We start from the raw sequence: 17148 nt of genomic DNA on the forward strand, positions 1-17148 counted from the left end.
CTTGCTTGATTGGTGTCTGAGTTGCCTGTGCTCATGGTGCAGCATGAAAAAGGGAAGCCCTCCCTCAGGCACCAGGCTCAGTAGTTACTGTACTGCAGCTGGCACTGCCTGGACCTCAGGCTAGGCAGTGCAAGCTGCTGGGGCCACCCTGCTGGTGCTGCAGCAGTTTGCCTGCCTTGATCCCCTTGCTGTGCTAACTACAGCAGTGTCCACCCTGCAGCTGGTGTGCACACCTACACCTATGGCCTTGCCTGCCCAAGGATGAAATTCTGCTCTATTTAGTCCTTGTGTGTTCTGCTATCACCTTTACCTACATCTGCATTTCTCCTTTCTGGCTTTGAAATATATTTTAGGGGTGAGGAGACAGAGAAACATTTTTCGTAGCAGAAATTGACATTGGACTTTCTCCTCACTGCTGCATTTTTCTTTCTCTTTTTGTAGGGTTGTGTGGCTGTTACCCATTAGCACATACACTTGTCAGATTTGGGAAACAGACTCGGTCTGAATTGCTCTTGCTTGGTCTAAATTTCTGTTTGTGAATTTTGACATTGTTGGCTTTGAGAAACGTGAGTGGCTGGGAGAAGGCTGTTTGGCAGTCACCAGCTTTGTGGCAGAAGCAGCAACAAAGAGCTGGCCAAAGGCAGGTGCGAGACTGAGGGCTAGAGGGCAGCTTGGTTCTTATCCTGCTTGGTATTTCTTCAGCAACAGACACAGGGAAACTGGTAATACAAATGTTGAGGGAGCTGCTAGGAAGGAGAGAAATACAGCTAATGCTTGAATAGGGTCTGCATTCTGTACCAGCAGTGTTCAGGGGATGCTCTGTACAGATCCCCCCCTCAGTGTCCAGCATCAGTTCCCCCCTGAAACACCCCACCTATCTCAAGTTGTTACTCTGCAATACTGCTTAATACACTGATACTTCTGCCCATTAAGAACATCTTAGTACAGCTGTAGATGAAGGCTTGACTATGTTGGCTTATCACCTGGACTGCCTTTGCTGTTCAACATGCTGCAGGGCAGGGGCCGTGCCAGTGGTGTTTCAGCGGCTCAGCTGTGGAGGGAGCTATTTGAGGCAGAAGTAATTTTCTTCAGGCCATTTCTCAGATTTTTGAAGAAAAGTGACAAATTGTTGCAGAGCTATTTCCGAGTTTCCAAGTTTGCTCAGCCTGGTGTGTTGGGCTTGCAGGCTGCTTTGTCCTTTCGGCCTGAGTAGCTTTAATTGATGCCTGGACCAGGCACAGGGGCACGGTGCAGCCTGACTGTGGGTGGGGATATTCAGCTGCCTGAGGGGAATCGGGTTCCTTGTTCTTACCTCCTGCCGGATCTGGGATTTTCATGGAGTGAACTCCTGTACCTCTAGGAGATTTGTTTAGGCTAAATCACTCGGCGTGTGAGAGCTGATGATGTGGCAGCCTGTTGATGACAATGGGGAATTTACAATGCACAGGTGTGGCGAAGTTTAAAAGCGTACACAAGGGTCTTCTGCTGGCGGTGGAATTCCGGAGTGCAATGTTCACCCTAGTACTTGCACAGCTCCTCTCAGAGCGTCAGTGCAGATTGTTCAATCTCGAGTTTTACCTCTCTTAAATGGTTCTTTAACTTCAAGCTGCGCGTTATAACGCTGTTTGCAAGGACAATGATGTCAAAGTCCCTCTTATTACCCCAAGATGAAGTGTGTCCTCTGCTTTCTTTCTGAGGAGATGAAGCAATGTTCAAAGAGACCCACTTGGTACCGGAGCGTTTTTCAAGGCAATCAACTTTTCCAAGCTCTTTTCCCCCCAAGCAATCTAAATGCTAAATAGATCTTTAAAATAATTACCATAACTAAGACGAGGAGCCATTTTCCCCTGCAAACACCTGATGCCCATTAGCAACATTTAACGTGTCACACATCACCTCTGTTTACTCTGAACTTTCATGGCAGGAGTTTGTCAGATACCTGCAAGTACTGAGCTTATGCTGAAAAATCTGAGAAAGCTCTAGAGCACAAATTCTCTGTCCTGAGAGGAAAAAGGTCTGTATTTCTTCAGAACTCTTCCTTTTCTCCCCTCCCATTTTCATGTTGATCTTGTTAAAAATAAATAGTGCCAGTGAACTATACCAGCCTGGCAGCAGTGTAAGCCAGGTACCCAAATCAGAGATGAGTTTAGCCCAGAGCAGCAGGATTTAGAAAACTTGGCTTCTGTCTTTGCAGCTTCTCTTTCCCAGGTTAGAACAGGATACAGCGGGGTCACTGGTGGGTACTTGCAGCATCCCAGAGCCCTTGGCAGGGCCAGCAGCTGCCAGCACAGCTGGAGCCCCCTTGTCCAGGGACATGTGTAGCACCTGCTGAACTATGAATCCCCCAGGGCTGCCACAAGGCTTGCGCAGTGGCTTTCCCACCGTGAGCAGAGTCCTGCTGGGGAAATCCATAGGAGGGGGCTGCTCACTGTACCTCATATGGCTGTCAGGAATCACCCCCACCCTTGTACCAATGCAGTATAAACAGACTCTGGGAAACTGGGGTTTCTCAAGGTGGTGCTGCTCTTGGCTCTGCCTGCTAAAGCTCTTCTCCTTTGGAATTCATGTGATAATAAAGCTTGGTTTGAAATAAGGGTGTATGGTTCTAACCTAGTGGTTGAAGATCTTTCAGTCTCTGGAGCAAGGCCTGGAGTCAAAGATTACTTCAGGAATTACTTTGCATTTTTATTCAGCAACTATTTAATTTCAAGCTCATAAACAGCCTTTGGAACAGTGCCTGGAACTAAAGAGCTTTCTGTAAATATCACAGCTGCTATGAGAAAACTATAATTACTTTCCCTCTGGTGCAGGTCATCCTCAGATTTTCCATACCAAGGATTTCAAAAGACCCTCATCATAAGAAATTCAATATTTTGTCCTCTAATCCCTCTTGCCAGTCCCAGACAAGCCTATACAGCTTGGAGAAATAGAGAAAGATTTGGCTCTTGTCTTTCTATTTATTTGCTATGGTTGTGTTTGGAGGAGGCTTATCAAATCAAGCAAAATGCAGGAACACTTTGTTTATGATTTCCCTTAGCACTTACTCACACAGGTGGTCTGAACACAGCTGAGGCTGGAGTGCTTCTGTGTGGGTGTTGAAGCAGATCCTGAATTGTGAAGACTGAAATGTACATATCTGATGTGTATCCAGCTTTGGACAACAACTGAACAGAGACTTTTATAATTCCAAAAATCTAATGATCCAAAATTATTCAAATCTCACCTACACCCTTTGGATATGAGCTTCTGGACACCATACATCATCTGAAGTGCAGCTTGGAAGAGTCTGAAATCATCTGACTTTGAGTGGTGTTTTGGCTAGGATGCCACAAATCCGCTTTAATACACATTTCTTAAACATCTTATTCAAATACGTTAGTTGAATAATGTGTGCTTCATTACCACAGGGGTTCTTACCTGTAATATACTGCAAACAAGACTGAAGGTGTTGAGTGAGGGGAGTTCATAAGACCCTTTCATGGGTGTGCTTTGCATGGTAATGCTGTCAGCTGTGACCTCTGTGAGCTCAAGAGCCTCCAGATGTTCATTAGTAAAAAGGAAGATCTCAGACGGCTTTTTTGGTGTTGCTCAGAGAAAAAGCAGGCACTGCTGTACAAATTCCCTCTGAATTAGCAGTAAAATCTGACCCAGAGGACCGTGAACATGTGTGAGAAGGGTTATCTGGGGGCTCTCCCTCATACCCCAGAGTTCCTACCAGCTGATCTGTTCAATCACATCTTAATCTGACCATAATCCTAGCAAGTGAGTGAATGGGAGCCAGCAGGAAAGGGCCAGTGCCTGCTGCAGTGATGAGTGACCAGGCAGATCCTGAAAGTGGTCAAAGGTTTTAAGGAGATCAATATTCCCTGTGCACTCGTTTCTAATTGGGCTTTGTTGCAGGTCTCTGATTCGTGTAGTTCATTAAATGGACTCAGATGGAGTTTCTATAACTGAGTTTAAACTCCTAAGGCATAGGATCAAAACAGTAGCAGCAAGCAACTGCCAAGGACCCTAGAACTCATCTGGAGAAGTAATTGCAAGAGTGCTGAAGGATTAGACTTGGAAGAAATGCAGATGTAGCTAGATCAGTATTATTAATTACATTTAAGTTTACAAAAAATGTTATCTTCCATGTTAAGGGTCACTTTAAAAAATACCCAGTGCCATGAAGTACGTATTTCAACTAATTTATTGCACCACTTGCATTCTGGGGCAAGTATTTTCTGAGTTTTCATGGAGCCCACAAGTAAACAGCTCCTAAACAGTAACTATATCAACTAGAGTTACATCATTACCAATTCTCTTATTCCCAGGACATCATGCCCAAAAAATCAAACTTGCAGAAAGAATGAGGAAAATATGTGGGAAATACATGGGAAAAATCACTACCTTTCTACCTTAGGTCTGCATAAACCCTTTCACCTTCCCTGCAAAATATCTGTGGGAGATGTTTGCCAAGTGAACAAAAAAATCCAGCAAAACCCCCCAACAGTAGAATTTCTCTGCATATCTAATCAGATACAAGTGCCACAGAGCCCATTAACCTGTTCCTGCCAATGACCTACACCACATGTCTAGGGAAAAACCTAAGAACAGGACAATTGCATGGTAGTCCCTCTCCCAAAACACTCTTGGGGCCCTCAGTTACTTGTGATGCACTGACACCCTGAGCCAGGTGTCAGTGCATTTAACAGCCATCATGGATTTCTCTTTATAAATAGATTTATCTAAGTAAATAGGAAGAGGGTGTGTGTCCATTCTCTGAGGATCCTCTGCGTTAACTAATTAGCACTACTTATTGGTAGTTAGGGTGAGTATCAGATTTTTAACAAAGGCACAGCAGGAGATAGTTAGGTTGATGCATGTGTGAGGAGGAAAAAGGAGGAAGTGCACCAAAGTGCCCACCATTAAACTTCTCAGCTGGCATGGGGCTGAGGCCTGCATTTTACATTCCTGCAGAAGCCAAAGGAGAATCTGGGCAAGACACACAGGTAATTTTTTCCATTGTAATTATGTGTCAAATACATTGAGGCTGGATCTCTATTTTCCCTGCAAGTAGGTTGGAGTGAACCTCTAAAGACAGCATGCCTGGAGGTAGTCATGAATTTTCTATAGAAATAGTTTAAACAGAGAAGTCAGATTTATGGAGCTTAAGATGTGTTATTTGAAGTGTCCTTGGGGGCAGGTGGAGGCTGATAAAAGCCCTGCTGGCTGCTGTTCCCTCCTAAGAGGGATGTGAGGCTCTAAGTGAGCTGCTGAGGTGTCCTGTACCCAAAGAGAAGGGGGTCTGAGGAGCGAGACGGATAGTGAAGCCAGCACACTGAGCAGAGAGCTGCCTAGGTTATGCAACATGCTATCAAAATGTTCAGTCCATTAATTGTAAGATAGAAGGAGGTGCCTGTTTTACCTTGGACTTTTCAGAAGAGAAATACCTCCTGGAGCTATGGCTGACCTGATTTGGGTGCCTTTCTGCCAAGAAACAGAACAACACAGTTAAATGTAGCTCCTACTCTGTTTACTTCAGACAAGCTTTGAGTTCCCTGGAATATCTGGGGTGAGTGTTCTCATTAAGATCAAATATTTGGTTATTCTCATGTGTTTTTTTCTCAAGCTTTCTAGTTGAAGTTACTTAATTTTGCATGAATAATGAGTGCTTTTATTTGGACATGATAAGAGGCAAGGAATAGAGATTGCACTGAACAATTGTGTTGTAAACACAAAACCAAAACATGCAGTTTTAGGGGGTGTTGAATTATTAATTCCTGGTTAAGACTAAAGCAATATCATTACTACAGTATCAAAGACTGGTAATCTTCATTTAGAGCTGCAGGTGCAGCTGGTGCCATGGTTATTTCATTGAAGTAGGTTCAAAGACAGGAAAACCTGGAGAAAACTGCTAACATTAGGAGACAAACATAAATTAAATAGAAAATGAAATTAAACTCATTTGGCCTGGAATTTAGAAGGATACTAATGAACTGAAAAGTGGGAGCATGCTTCCTGCACAGTTAATGAAGTGATGCAGAAGCAGCAATGAAATACACTAGATGGAAGCACCAGTGCATCAGAGATCAGGAGAATACAAGTGTTGGATCTAGGCAGTGGTAGAGCCCAGACACTACAGCCTCCAAATGCACAGACAAATTTTTCACCTCTGTGGGTCTTCTTGACTTACCTGGTGCAAACACAGGCAGGCAGCAGCTACAGAGTTCCAGATGTGTGTATGTCATTGATGCACACAACAGCCCACAGTAACAGTCTTGGTTGGGGACTGTGGAGACACTGCAGGGGATGCAGCAGCAGATTACTCAAGTGTGTACAAAATTGGTAACAAAACCCTTGCTAATGCTCATCAGGAATGATGCTGAGCAGGCATATGCAGTATGCAATGCTTTTACTTGTGTGTCACTGCAAACTCAGCACAAAGAGTTTGAATAAAACCTATTAATTGGAGCGATGCCCAAACTTCATCTAGATAAAGTATTCCTACAGGCATAGTTCAGATTACAGTAATGAGAAAACGAATTTCTACAATCTAATGTTTTCCTATGACAAATCAAGACAGGTTTTACTTTAATCCTTTTCAGATGTAATGAGGAGGAAGCATATATTAGTGGATGATAATAGAGAGCTGCCTTGTACTATGCAAAGCTGAGCATGTCCATTCAGTGAGTTTCAGTGGCAAATTCATTCCCCTGCTGCTTCCATGAATGGTACCTTGTATTTGGGCAACACTGAGTAACATTACAGCACAGACAATACACTCAGTGTAGAAAACTTGAGGGAATTGACCAGTACGACAGAGGTACAAAATTAATTTTCTATTTTAACAGATGTATTCTTGCTAATTATCTATAGCTAGTACAAATTATTTTTCATTTTACCTTGAAGACAACACTTTTAGACTTCAAAGGCCAGTGAGTACCTAACATAAGTGGCTCAGATGCTCACTGAGGCTGAGAATCTTTAGCCTCACCCACAGCCCATCTCCTGCTGGACAATTGCTAACTGAAACTCCCTGCTCCCCTCAACCTATGATAATGGTAAACCAATTGGTTTCGATGCTCAGCAGGGTCTAGAAAACAACAGTTTCATAGCAATTGAAAAAACAGGATGTTTTAATTACTTTGCACTTGTAACCCAGGTACCCTTGATTTTTCCGTTTCTTAAGTTTTGATGGATTGTGTTTTCAGTGTAGCTGAGCTCCATTACAATCAGACCCTTACTCACTGGGTATTGCAAATGTACATAACTTTATATACTCCACAGTCAAGCAGCTGGAGCTTTCCCCTCTTCTCTCTGAGAGCAAGTCATCCTAAGAAGCATCCTTGCTTTCAGTGCATCATGAACCAGCACAATTGCTTGGCATATGGTAATGAGAACCCAACCAGCAACTTTACAACATACCCTTTTCCAATGCAAGTCAAAAAATCTGGTAGTGCTTTCAACCTTAAAAATATTGTGGGTAGTCATGTCTCCTCTTTCTGTAAACAGGCTTCTTAAAGATAACCAGGTGGTCTTGACTACTACTTTTTTCCTCCTGTACATTAACAATGGTGATAAGCACAAGAACAGACTGATCTAGCAATGATGCTACTTCCCTGCTGTGCTTATAGTGCATTGTGATGGATGTCAGGATTTCAGTCTATTTTAAAAGAATGTGATTATGGAAGCAATAGTAGACAAGTATTTTAAATACCTACCTTATTTTCACCCTCAGAGCAGGAAACCAAACTCAATTCTGCTTTTCACAATTCTCCTTCAGCATACTGAAGGAGGCTGCAGAGTGAGATTCTTCTAAGAATGATCCTGGTATTATTGTGGTATCAAACACAACTTGCATTCTAATCTTAGTGGGATTACTCCCTGACCCAATGCATTATCGACTGGCAGAAGCTTGCAATGGTAGATATATGGGGGCTTTATATATACACCAATTTATCTATCGTGCTTGTCCTTTTTCTCAAAATATCAGGTTTTGGTTTAAATGACTAGCAGCTCTGCTTGTTGGTGCTGACTAGCAGTCCTGTTCTCCCCTTCCCCACAACACCCTTTTGTACAATAGTGTGAAGTAGCATGATGCTTTTCAACAGCAGGGAACTGCTACTTCAGCTCAGCCACCTCACATAACTTCACCCTACTATTTGCTTAGTGAATAACCCCACCAAGAAATGAGTTGTGCCAGTGTGGTCATGCCTTAACCTGAAGTCTGTGGCAGGCAGTCCAGAAGCTGTGGCAGGACTTCCCGAGTCCGTGATTAGCAAAGCAGCAGCATGGCTCATGGCTCCACATGGCAAGCACAAGTCAGGCAAGCACCTCAATTCCTCTGCAGTTCTGGCAAATAGCTCATTACAGTTCCTTGGTCTGAGGCTAGGCTTCATTAATGGACTTGCTTTTTAGAAAATTAAGTATTTCTACACACTTTGAAATACTAGGTCTCTGGATTCCATTCTAAATCCGTGTTTTAAAATACAGTACCGCTCTCCTGCAGAAGCAGCCAATATAATTTCCTTTGTCATTTACCCCCACATTATAGCAGGCATGACCAGCACATTTACTTGTATCTATCTTGTAACTACCAGTAAGTAGTGCTATCTACTTGTACCCAAGAAGTACCAGATAATTTGCTGCAGGCAAAGCATGCATGGGATGATAGATTCTTTTTGACACACTTTCTGTAACCATGCCAATGTTTTTATAGCTTTACCTGCAAAATGCTGCTACCGAACCTCACTTTTATAGTACCTGAACTTGGATAATTACCAGTATCTTGCTATCAAAGTACTGAATGTAAGAAATTTATATTTTATACTTGTTTACTGGTCTGAGTTTGCACAGTTAACATAGTAGAGCCAAAATCAAGGAAGAGGAAGATTTTTTTTTTTTTAATCAGACCAAGTGTAAGGTACCTTTGAAGGAGGAGCTGTGCTGTGTTTCAACGCCTGATTACTAGAGATTCAGCACACTCCTTTGTGCTTTTCACAGTAAGGAAAGAGACCACATTGCTGGTTTTCCTTAAATTGAAAGCAAGCCCACAGAATGAAGTAAATGCTTACTTGGCTTTATTTGAATATTGCAAAATTGCATCCATGAGAATATCGGAATTTTTACAAAAAAAAAATTTGAAATTAACCTCAAACATGTTAAGAAGAGACCATGTTATTTTAGTATGTACTAGTCAGGAGGATAAACTATAAAAGCTGTTTAAATAACATTGCTTGTATTTAATCTGAATGTTATTATATGGGCAACAGTGAATTTTCTAAGTATTATTTATTGTATTCAAGCTGGATATAAAACTTAGATAGCAAAGTATTTTCATACTTAATAATTTTAAGTGTACTAATATATTTCTGACCTACAATGTTTTGAAAATCACTATTCATTATAAAGGAAGCATGTTTTGATGTCAGCAGATTGTATTTATTCCAGGTCACAATAAATTCTAGAGCTAGGTCTAATCTCCAACCTGTATTTGTGCTGAGCTTAACACCCTCACCCAATTTCTTTCTAAGAATTTATACCCCTTCAGTAATTTGATTTCCAGTCTTCAGCAGCTATTACTTATCACTTAAGTAAAGCTATTTTCATTAAAGCTTTACTATAGACAGTCACTTTGCCTCAGATTCTTTTCAGCCAGTGCATTTGCTGTGAGATTCATCAGAGACTATTGATTTGTATTAGGAAGTTAGGTGCACTGGAGAGAATTGCATTCCTCTGCCAATCCCAGAACCACTCTTGGTTGAGTGTAATCTGTAATAGTCTGTTCCTACAGCAGGCAAACTCTAAAGGCACAGAGTACCAAACCAGCCTTTCTTTTCTACCTGCTCTATTTTTCAGTCTGAAGTATCCTCCAATCCAAATCATTTCAGTACAGCAAAACTACAAAAACATCAGCATTTAAGATAGATGGAGGTAGATATAACATACAGTGTGGGCAAACAGTTAAGTCTTTATCTTCTGTAAAGAGAAAATTAAGTTTGGGGCAGATTTTCATGGGAGCAATCTGCTTTGCCTATTCCTTTCTTGGGGGAAAACTGTAAGCAGACTAATTCAAGGGGCCTGTGATGTGATACATTAAGCCTGCTCTTATCCATCACCAATTCCAAGCAGACACACCTACATACAAATGTCTTGTAGAGAGATCAGCTGTGCAGTGCAAGAGGGTTGCAGTGTTTCCCAAAGATGCCCAAGGAAACAGTACCGAGACTAAGCCAGAATTTGAGCTGTTCTGTAATACAGGAAACAACTGCTGGTTCAGTCCACACAACCTTTCAAGCCATAACCCTTGGATAACAGGGAAAAAAAGATTTGTGATTTTTGGTAGGAACCCCAAAATTGAGCACTCAAATTTAACTAAAGGGTAGATTTTTATTTCCCATTAAGACATCTCAAGGACATAACTGAATGTAAAAAATCCATGGAGGGGCACATACAGCAAATGTGGTGAAGTACAATGTGAACAGCCCCAGGGGTTCAAATAAGGTAGGACCATTAGCAAACTGGAGGAAAAAACCCAAAATTCTGCTGAAGATGTTGTACTTTCTTCCCCATTTACACTGAAAAAAATTCAAATCCAACAAATTCCTTGTATCTCTAAAAATACAATCAGTCCTGGCTAACAAGTTTATCAAGATGGCAACAGGATGACTATAATACAAAACGTTCACTACTACACTCTGTACACACCTGTTGTCCAAACCCTCCCCAAACCCGTGTAGCAATGGTGCCCCCATTATTTGCTTGCTTGCTGGGCCTGCCTGCGGAGGAGAACGTAGATCTTCTCCTTTATCCAGTCTTTGTTGTACGGCTGGTATGTCTGAGTATCAGCACGGTAACTGCAAAGGAAACAAGAAATGTCAGTCTGCTCTGTAGTACATCTACCAGAAGAACTTCACAAACAATTGTCCTCGAGTGTATGAGGTAGCAAGTGGTATACAGAAGATAATATCAGAAGTAGATGGGAATTGCCACTTATCTAATGGATTTATTCTGTTCTCTAAAAAACAGTTGTCCAGCAGTTCAGACTGAGCCTGAAACAAAGCTAGATGCTCCAAGCACTACTGAGGACTGGACCACTGTGTTCACATTTTAATTCATGCATTTAATTACTGAAGGGAAACAGCAAGTAGAGAATCTTAGTATTCTAGAGCTCAGCCTGCAGAAGAATAGTTCCACCAGGAAACAATCTAATTTGTCTTAATAAGTCAAACACTTCTTCAACATTACTTCAAAGATTTAAGTTTTCAAGTGTTCAACTTCTGTGTGGAATTTTTTTGAAAATTATTAAGATCAAATTTTTCCAGAAGCAAAGGCGGATTCACAGATGGATGACAAAGAATACTTGCCAGCTGGTACTGAGGATAAGCTTACATCTAACAAGGATACTTCATAAATAGCAAACTGAAAACAAGAATCCACAGATGCATTTCTTTGCTACTGAAGGATAGTTGATAAAAGCAGTCCACTTGCAAGGGCCAGAGAATTCAGTTACTCAGGGCATGTTGAATTAAAACAGGAGACTAAAAACCAAAAGCAATCTGAGAGAAGTTCTGTGTAGGCTCCTGCCCTCCTTTCTCTCTCAATCATTAAAGCTGAATATTTTGTTCATGAAGACGCTACTTTCAGTGAATGACTCAAGAACTACTTAAGTCTTGGTCAGTCTTTAAATCTTGCTGTACTTTTATTTCTGATAGATAAGAAGGGTGAGATGGACAGTGGTAAGAAGGTAAGTAAAAATCCCAATTTAACTAATTCCAGAACAATTTGTAATTCTTACCTAAGGAAAAAAAAACCTAAGGAAAAAAAAACCTAAGCATGCTGTTTCTAAGGAAGTCTTACTATTTAAACCCCAGCATGATTGAATCAAGGCCAAAGAAAGAGCTTCAGTGTATGTTCATACAGCAGTGGTTCTAGTGCAATGTAAAAAATGCTAGTTTCAGGAAAAGTTACTGATTTCTACTCTCCATCCCCAAATCCTTTCATAATGCTATACAGCAAGAGCAGACATCAAGTACTTCAGGACATTTCCATGAACACAAAACACGTTTATAACACCTTGTGCTGTGTGTGCCATCTGGTGGAAAACTATAAGCTGAAGTAGAATTTGACATGACACTGATTTTAGAAGCCTAATTAAGAAAGGCACAAGACTATCCTAGAAAACAGTTGCTACCTCCTAAAACAAGTGGCTAGTTTCAGTCTGTTAGATAAACTTTCATCTTGCTGCATCTTGAGCACAACAAATTTTTGGCTGCAATGCACTTCTGTAGCCTTTTACCCTACCACAAGTACTGCTCTCAGCTGAAAAAAATTCTATAGCCATTCTGCCTCCTGAGGAACTGGACCAACAGCACAAAGGGAAATTTCAACAGATTCTAGTAGTAATAAAATAGTCAGCTGTATTTAACTGCTGGATTTCAGTCAGTTTCAATGTAAATAAAATCCAAGAGTAACCATTAGTTTCTAAGCCTTCTTTTAGAGGTACCTTATATCTATACTCTTAACTGGACTGGGCAACTTGCTAGCTGCAATACTGCTGCACTACAGTTACTGCTAAAAACCACACAAAACAGCACTATGTTAAACTCACACAGAAGAGTTTAGAGGGAAGACTTCTGACTTTCCTAAGTCACTGAAATGGATTTGTACAACGGAACTTACACAAGACAGCTGAGGTCTGCCAAGTCATCAATGAAGTCAAACAATTGGCTGATATCATATGTAATGGATGGACTGTTGGGATTCATTCTCTTCAGATGCTCTTCATACATTTTACAGACTCCTACAGAGAAACAAGATTAACCATGAAATATTTAAAGACTCTATGAGCTGAAACTGTTTCAGCTCTTGATCCACAAATAAAAGTTTAGAAATTACCACCATAAAAACAATCAAAATTTCTAGAGCTGAAATACTTTTGTTCCTAGCAATTTGCATTGAAACATAGTACTATAAATCCAGGTAAGATGCATGGAAAGAAAAGTTTTAGTGCTGTCAAATATGTAACTTTTCATGCAGTAAGCTCCAACAGACATCTGGAACTATTTCTAATAATTTTAAGACAACAATTAGAACATATATTCCTACTACACAAACACCTCAGAAACAGAAGAACTCTTAAGAATGATCCTTCTTGATCCAAGAGTCAAACAAGGTATTGCGGCAAGAATGACAGCACAAATGTGTATATACATTTAAAGCACTTTTATTTATTTAAACTAGTCCACTAAATTCAGATACATTTGAGAAGAATGTAGTACTAAAATGAGCAGAGACTTTACGTGGTCTTTGTTATACTTTTGTTTGCCTCACAAAACCTCCTGCAAGACTAATGTTAAGTGAATGACAGCTCTAATATTTCAATCTTCTTTCCACGCTCATTATGCGTATCAAAGTTTTGCAGGATCTTTACTCTGGCACATGTGCCATGAGACTGCATGTTATGCATCAGTTGCACACAATCCTTTATTTAATATATTATTTCCAGCAGCAAACTTTGCCTTACAGTGCTAAGAAAAGAATACTGAGAATTAACTGCTGATCCTGCAATCAAATGCATTGAAACAGGTCTGCTGCATGAGCCCAGAAAGAATATTATCTACTCTCCCAAACTGGATGTGGTTTCATCTAGTTAAATCAAAACCAGACATTTAATAGAAAAAGGAAGTTTTAGAAACAAATAATAACTAGTTTTTAGTTTGCTAGAACATTAATAAGCTAAAAGCATGAGGGTTTTTGTGAATTACTTTTGAAAAACAGCTTATTTTCTCATTAAGTTTGTGAATATGTCAAAAAGAGGATTTTAACAATAGTTTTTAACTTCCATGTCTGCATCCACCTACCTTCCATGCACTCATTCACTGATTCATAATCAGCATATGTTCTGCCTTCTGGCCTCTTGGTAGGCTGGACAAGTAGAATTGTGTGAGACTGGGAAACAAAACAAACACAAAAATACAGGTTACTTGCACACTTTGAATGATTTTGGTTTGAATCAAGTTATTTATATGAAAGAAGGAGTAAAATGAAGCACAATAGTGAAACACTAGACTAGCAATCGAGGACACAGACATTTTCCACATAGCATTTACTATATATGTAAGCTGTGTTAGTTTTGTTTTCAACAGATCCTATCAATCCTTATGGAACTTTAAAATGTGTAAAATCACCAGTAAACAGCTATTGTGTTGAAAAAAAAAATACCACAGGAACAGTTTTTATTTAGACAGACAAGCAAAGCAATAAAGTCAATGTATAAGAGCTGTGGCATTACTGCATTTACTTATTTAATTCCAAATGCAAGCTGTTAGTAAAATTTCCAATGCCCCAATTAAAGAGCAAAGAGGGGACCCAACTTAACAACATTGTCATGTTCACATGAAAGATTTTAACAGAATTAGCTGTTTTAAGTTATCAATTTAACTTCAAGGGAAGTGATACAATAAATCTGTACTTAGCACTCAAGATTATTTCTTGCAAAACAGATGTACTGGTTTTTCCCACTTCAATGAGTTTACTTAAACAGTAATTATGGCACAGAAAACTGTTCCAAATGTTGGAGTCCATAAGCTTGTTCTTCTGCGGGAAAGGCTTAGATGATTGTACACTCTGTGGCTTCCATTATTTCCATAACATTTTTACTTGGCTGCAGCAAGTAATTTGAGCAAAAAAGCAAGATTTTTGAAGTGTACACAATCTGTGATCTCATTAACAGGTTGCATACCACAGAAAGTTTGCAAGCATACTGCAAATGGCCGTTTCCAGTGCTGCTAGTTGGATCCAACATTTTCAGCGGTAATATGTGAGGTGAGCACACAACACAAAGGCATCTGCAGATATCATCTGTCTTAGATTAATCAGCAGCTGACAGAAAAATCCTGACCCATACTTTGGAAATCAGTAAAGATACCAATTCGGTGCTCATGAAAAGCAGTGACAGAAAAGAGAAATGACAAATGTTAGGATTTACAGGAAAAAACCCAAACAACAGGACAAATTCTTATCCCATAACTGACAGTGTTCCCATCCTTGGAATACAGTTTTCAGTTCTTTGTCTCAACACAGCAGTAGCAGATTCTGAGAAATTCAGGAAAATGTTATGCAGAGAAAAAGAAGGAGCGAGGCTTTATCTAATCAGTAATGGAAAAAAGGGGAATTCTGAGCTGCACACTGTAACAACAAAAACCATACAAAGGAGAGGAGATAATTTAAATCCACTTTCATGTATGCCAGAGGATGACTGACTTGAAGGGAATTCCCCAAGGTGGGTTGGTATCTGGCTGTTCCTAAGTGCACAGTACTTGGAACAGGCATGTCTTAGCAGGGAGTCCAAATGACTGGCAAAGATTACCATAAAATAATTTTTCCAGCACTATCATTTTAGTTAGATGGTCACTGAGGAGTGCTAAATGAATGTATAAATTCTGAAATTACCCAAATAATCAGATTATAGAAACATCAGTGAGCCAGACACGTAAGCCAGTTCCTTCAGAACTTCACAGCAGAAGTCATTCAGACTTCTGACTTTAAGCCATTTATCACTTCAGACACTATACAATATCCATTATCAGATACTGGCTCAGAAAAATATGTAAATTAATACCACTGGATCACGTGTATTGTAGAATTAATGCTTTTCAAACATTTCTTTGGGAACTTGACATTGTTTTACTTTAAAGGAAAATTTGTTGGATTTGATAAAATTGCTGGTCCTGTCCTACCACGTAGGTACAAATTAATGACAAGCTCAGAAGCCTTAGGGAAGTCTCCTATTACCTGCCCTGTGAGCCTAGGTGACAGAACCAAAACAAGGGAAGATCCACAAACCTTTCTGCATTAGCACCAGGTCGTCTGGAGAAGCCCAATATGGACCGTTACTATGATGATACATAATGTTGAATTTCTTTGCATTTTCCTTAAAAGCACAGTTTACTCGCTGCTTTTAAGCAGGACACAGAATGAGGAATCACATGGTTTATATTATACCAATTTTGAACTTCTGGAGAGCACTTGAGAAATTGCTCCTGCTACTGAGAGCAGAACCCTGTAAAACTGGTTAAAGCAGTGCCAAGAGCCAAACCAGCAGGACTTAAAGCTACACAGCATCTGCCGCCCAAAGAGGCTTCCACCAACTGTAGTGTATTTGACAATAAAGTGGAAAAAAAAGCGCCCTGAAACAATAAAAGTGGAAGATATACACATATTATAAGGGTAAGATGTGCAGTAATGCAAATACCAACCAGTCGCATACTGCACACACCTAAATGCCAAGCAGAAAAAGTGGCCTAAGGCCCACCTTTCATTTTGGCCAACAGGGACAGGGCTTGCAGCTGCACATCATGGCCGAAGTCAACTGCACTGGAGCAAGTACCAGGCAGATATGAAACTTCGCTGCAAACCGACAAGAGGCTGTCCTCCCACTGCACAGCAATCACTTGCTTCAGCTCATCTTAATTCATTAGATGAACGCAACAAACCACGTTAATAGGGAGGCCTTTGAGCTTCAGCGTGCCATTCCCAGTGCCCATAAATGCAGCTCCCGCCCTTCCCTCCTTCGAGCAGAGGGGAGGAGCAGGGAAAGCAGCATGGAAATCGCAGATCAGCCATTTAAGGCCGGCTCGTCCGACGGGCGACACTCGCAGGAAAGCGTTGGGATCCCAGCAGCGCCCCAAGAGGGGCCGAGGCTCTGGGGGAGAGGGGCAGGAGCCTCCAGCGCCCCGCTGCCCGAGCGCCACCGCCGCCTTTGTGCTCCCGCCCCGTCCGGCCCTGCCCCGCCAAAACGTGCAGCCGCCCGCCCGGGCCCGCACCAGCGGCCGCGGCCCTCCCGCCCGCAGTGACCCGGGGAACAGGGAGAGGAGGGAAGGGAAGGCCGCCCCGGCGGGCGCGGCGCTGGCGGAACGCGGCGGGCCCGTCCCGCTCTCACCATGGCGGCTCCGCTCCCTCAGCACCGCCGGCAGAAGTGGCGCGCGGCGATCCCCCACAGGCCCTCGCGCCCGCCGGAAGCGCCGCCGCGCCAACGGCCGCCACCATAGAGCCGCTCGCGCCAGAGCGCCGCGCGCGCACGCGCCCGCGGGGCCGCGGCCAGGCTGGCGGGGGCGGGGCGCGGCCGCCGCCATCTTTGGTGGGGGAGCCGCCCGCGGCGCCTCG

The 17148-nt window shown here is 41.7% G+C and overlaps 1 protein-coding gene across 1 annotated transcript; it reads right to left on the reverse strand.

Moving 5' to 3' along the window:
* Nucleotides 1–10351: 10351 nt before the first annotated feature.
* Nucleotides 10352–17034, reverse strand: ERH (ERH mRNA splicing and mitosis factor). The gene is made up of 4 exons (XM_021547081.3): nucleotides 16925–17034; nucleotides 13845–13932; nucleotides 12664–12784; nucleotides 10352–10838 (listed from the first exon to the last, which is right to left on the reverse strand). The coding sequence occupies exons 1-4, from the start codon at nucleotides 16925–16927 to the stop codon at nucleotides 10736–10738; spliced, it is 315 nt and encodes a 104-aa protein (XP_021402756.1). The 5' UTR covers nucleotides 16928–17034; the 3' UTR covers nucleotides 10352–10735.
* Nucleotides 17035–17148: the final 114 nt, after the last annotated feature.

The sequence above is a fragment of the Lonchura striata genome, chromosome 6 (genome assembly GCF_046129695.1).
Source record: "Lonchura striata isolate bLonStr1 chromosome 6, bLonStr1.mat, whole genome shotgun sequence".
In the NCBI taxonomy this organism is placed as follows: Eukaryota; Metazoa; Chordata; class Aves; order Passeriformes; family Estrildidae; genus Lonchura; species Lonchura striata.

What these genes read in the sequence shown, in the direction of transcription:
- ERH (XM_021547081.3), bottom strand. An exon ending in AGTGAATGAGTGCATGGAAG is followed by an intron (nt 12,785 to 13,844) that starts GTAGGTGGATGC and finishes GTTTCTCTGTAG; the next exon opens with GAGTCTGTAAAATGTATGAA. An exon ending in GCAGACCTCAGCTGTCTTGT is followed by an intron (nt 10,839 to 12,663) that starts GTAAGTTCCGTT and finishes TTTCCTTTGCAG; the next exon opens with TTACCGTGCTGATACTCAGA.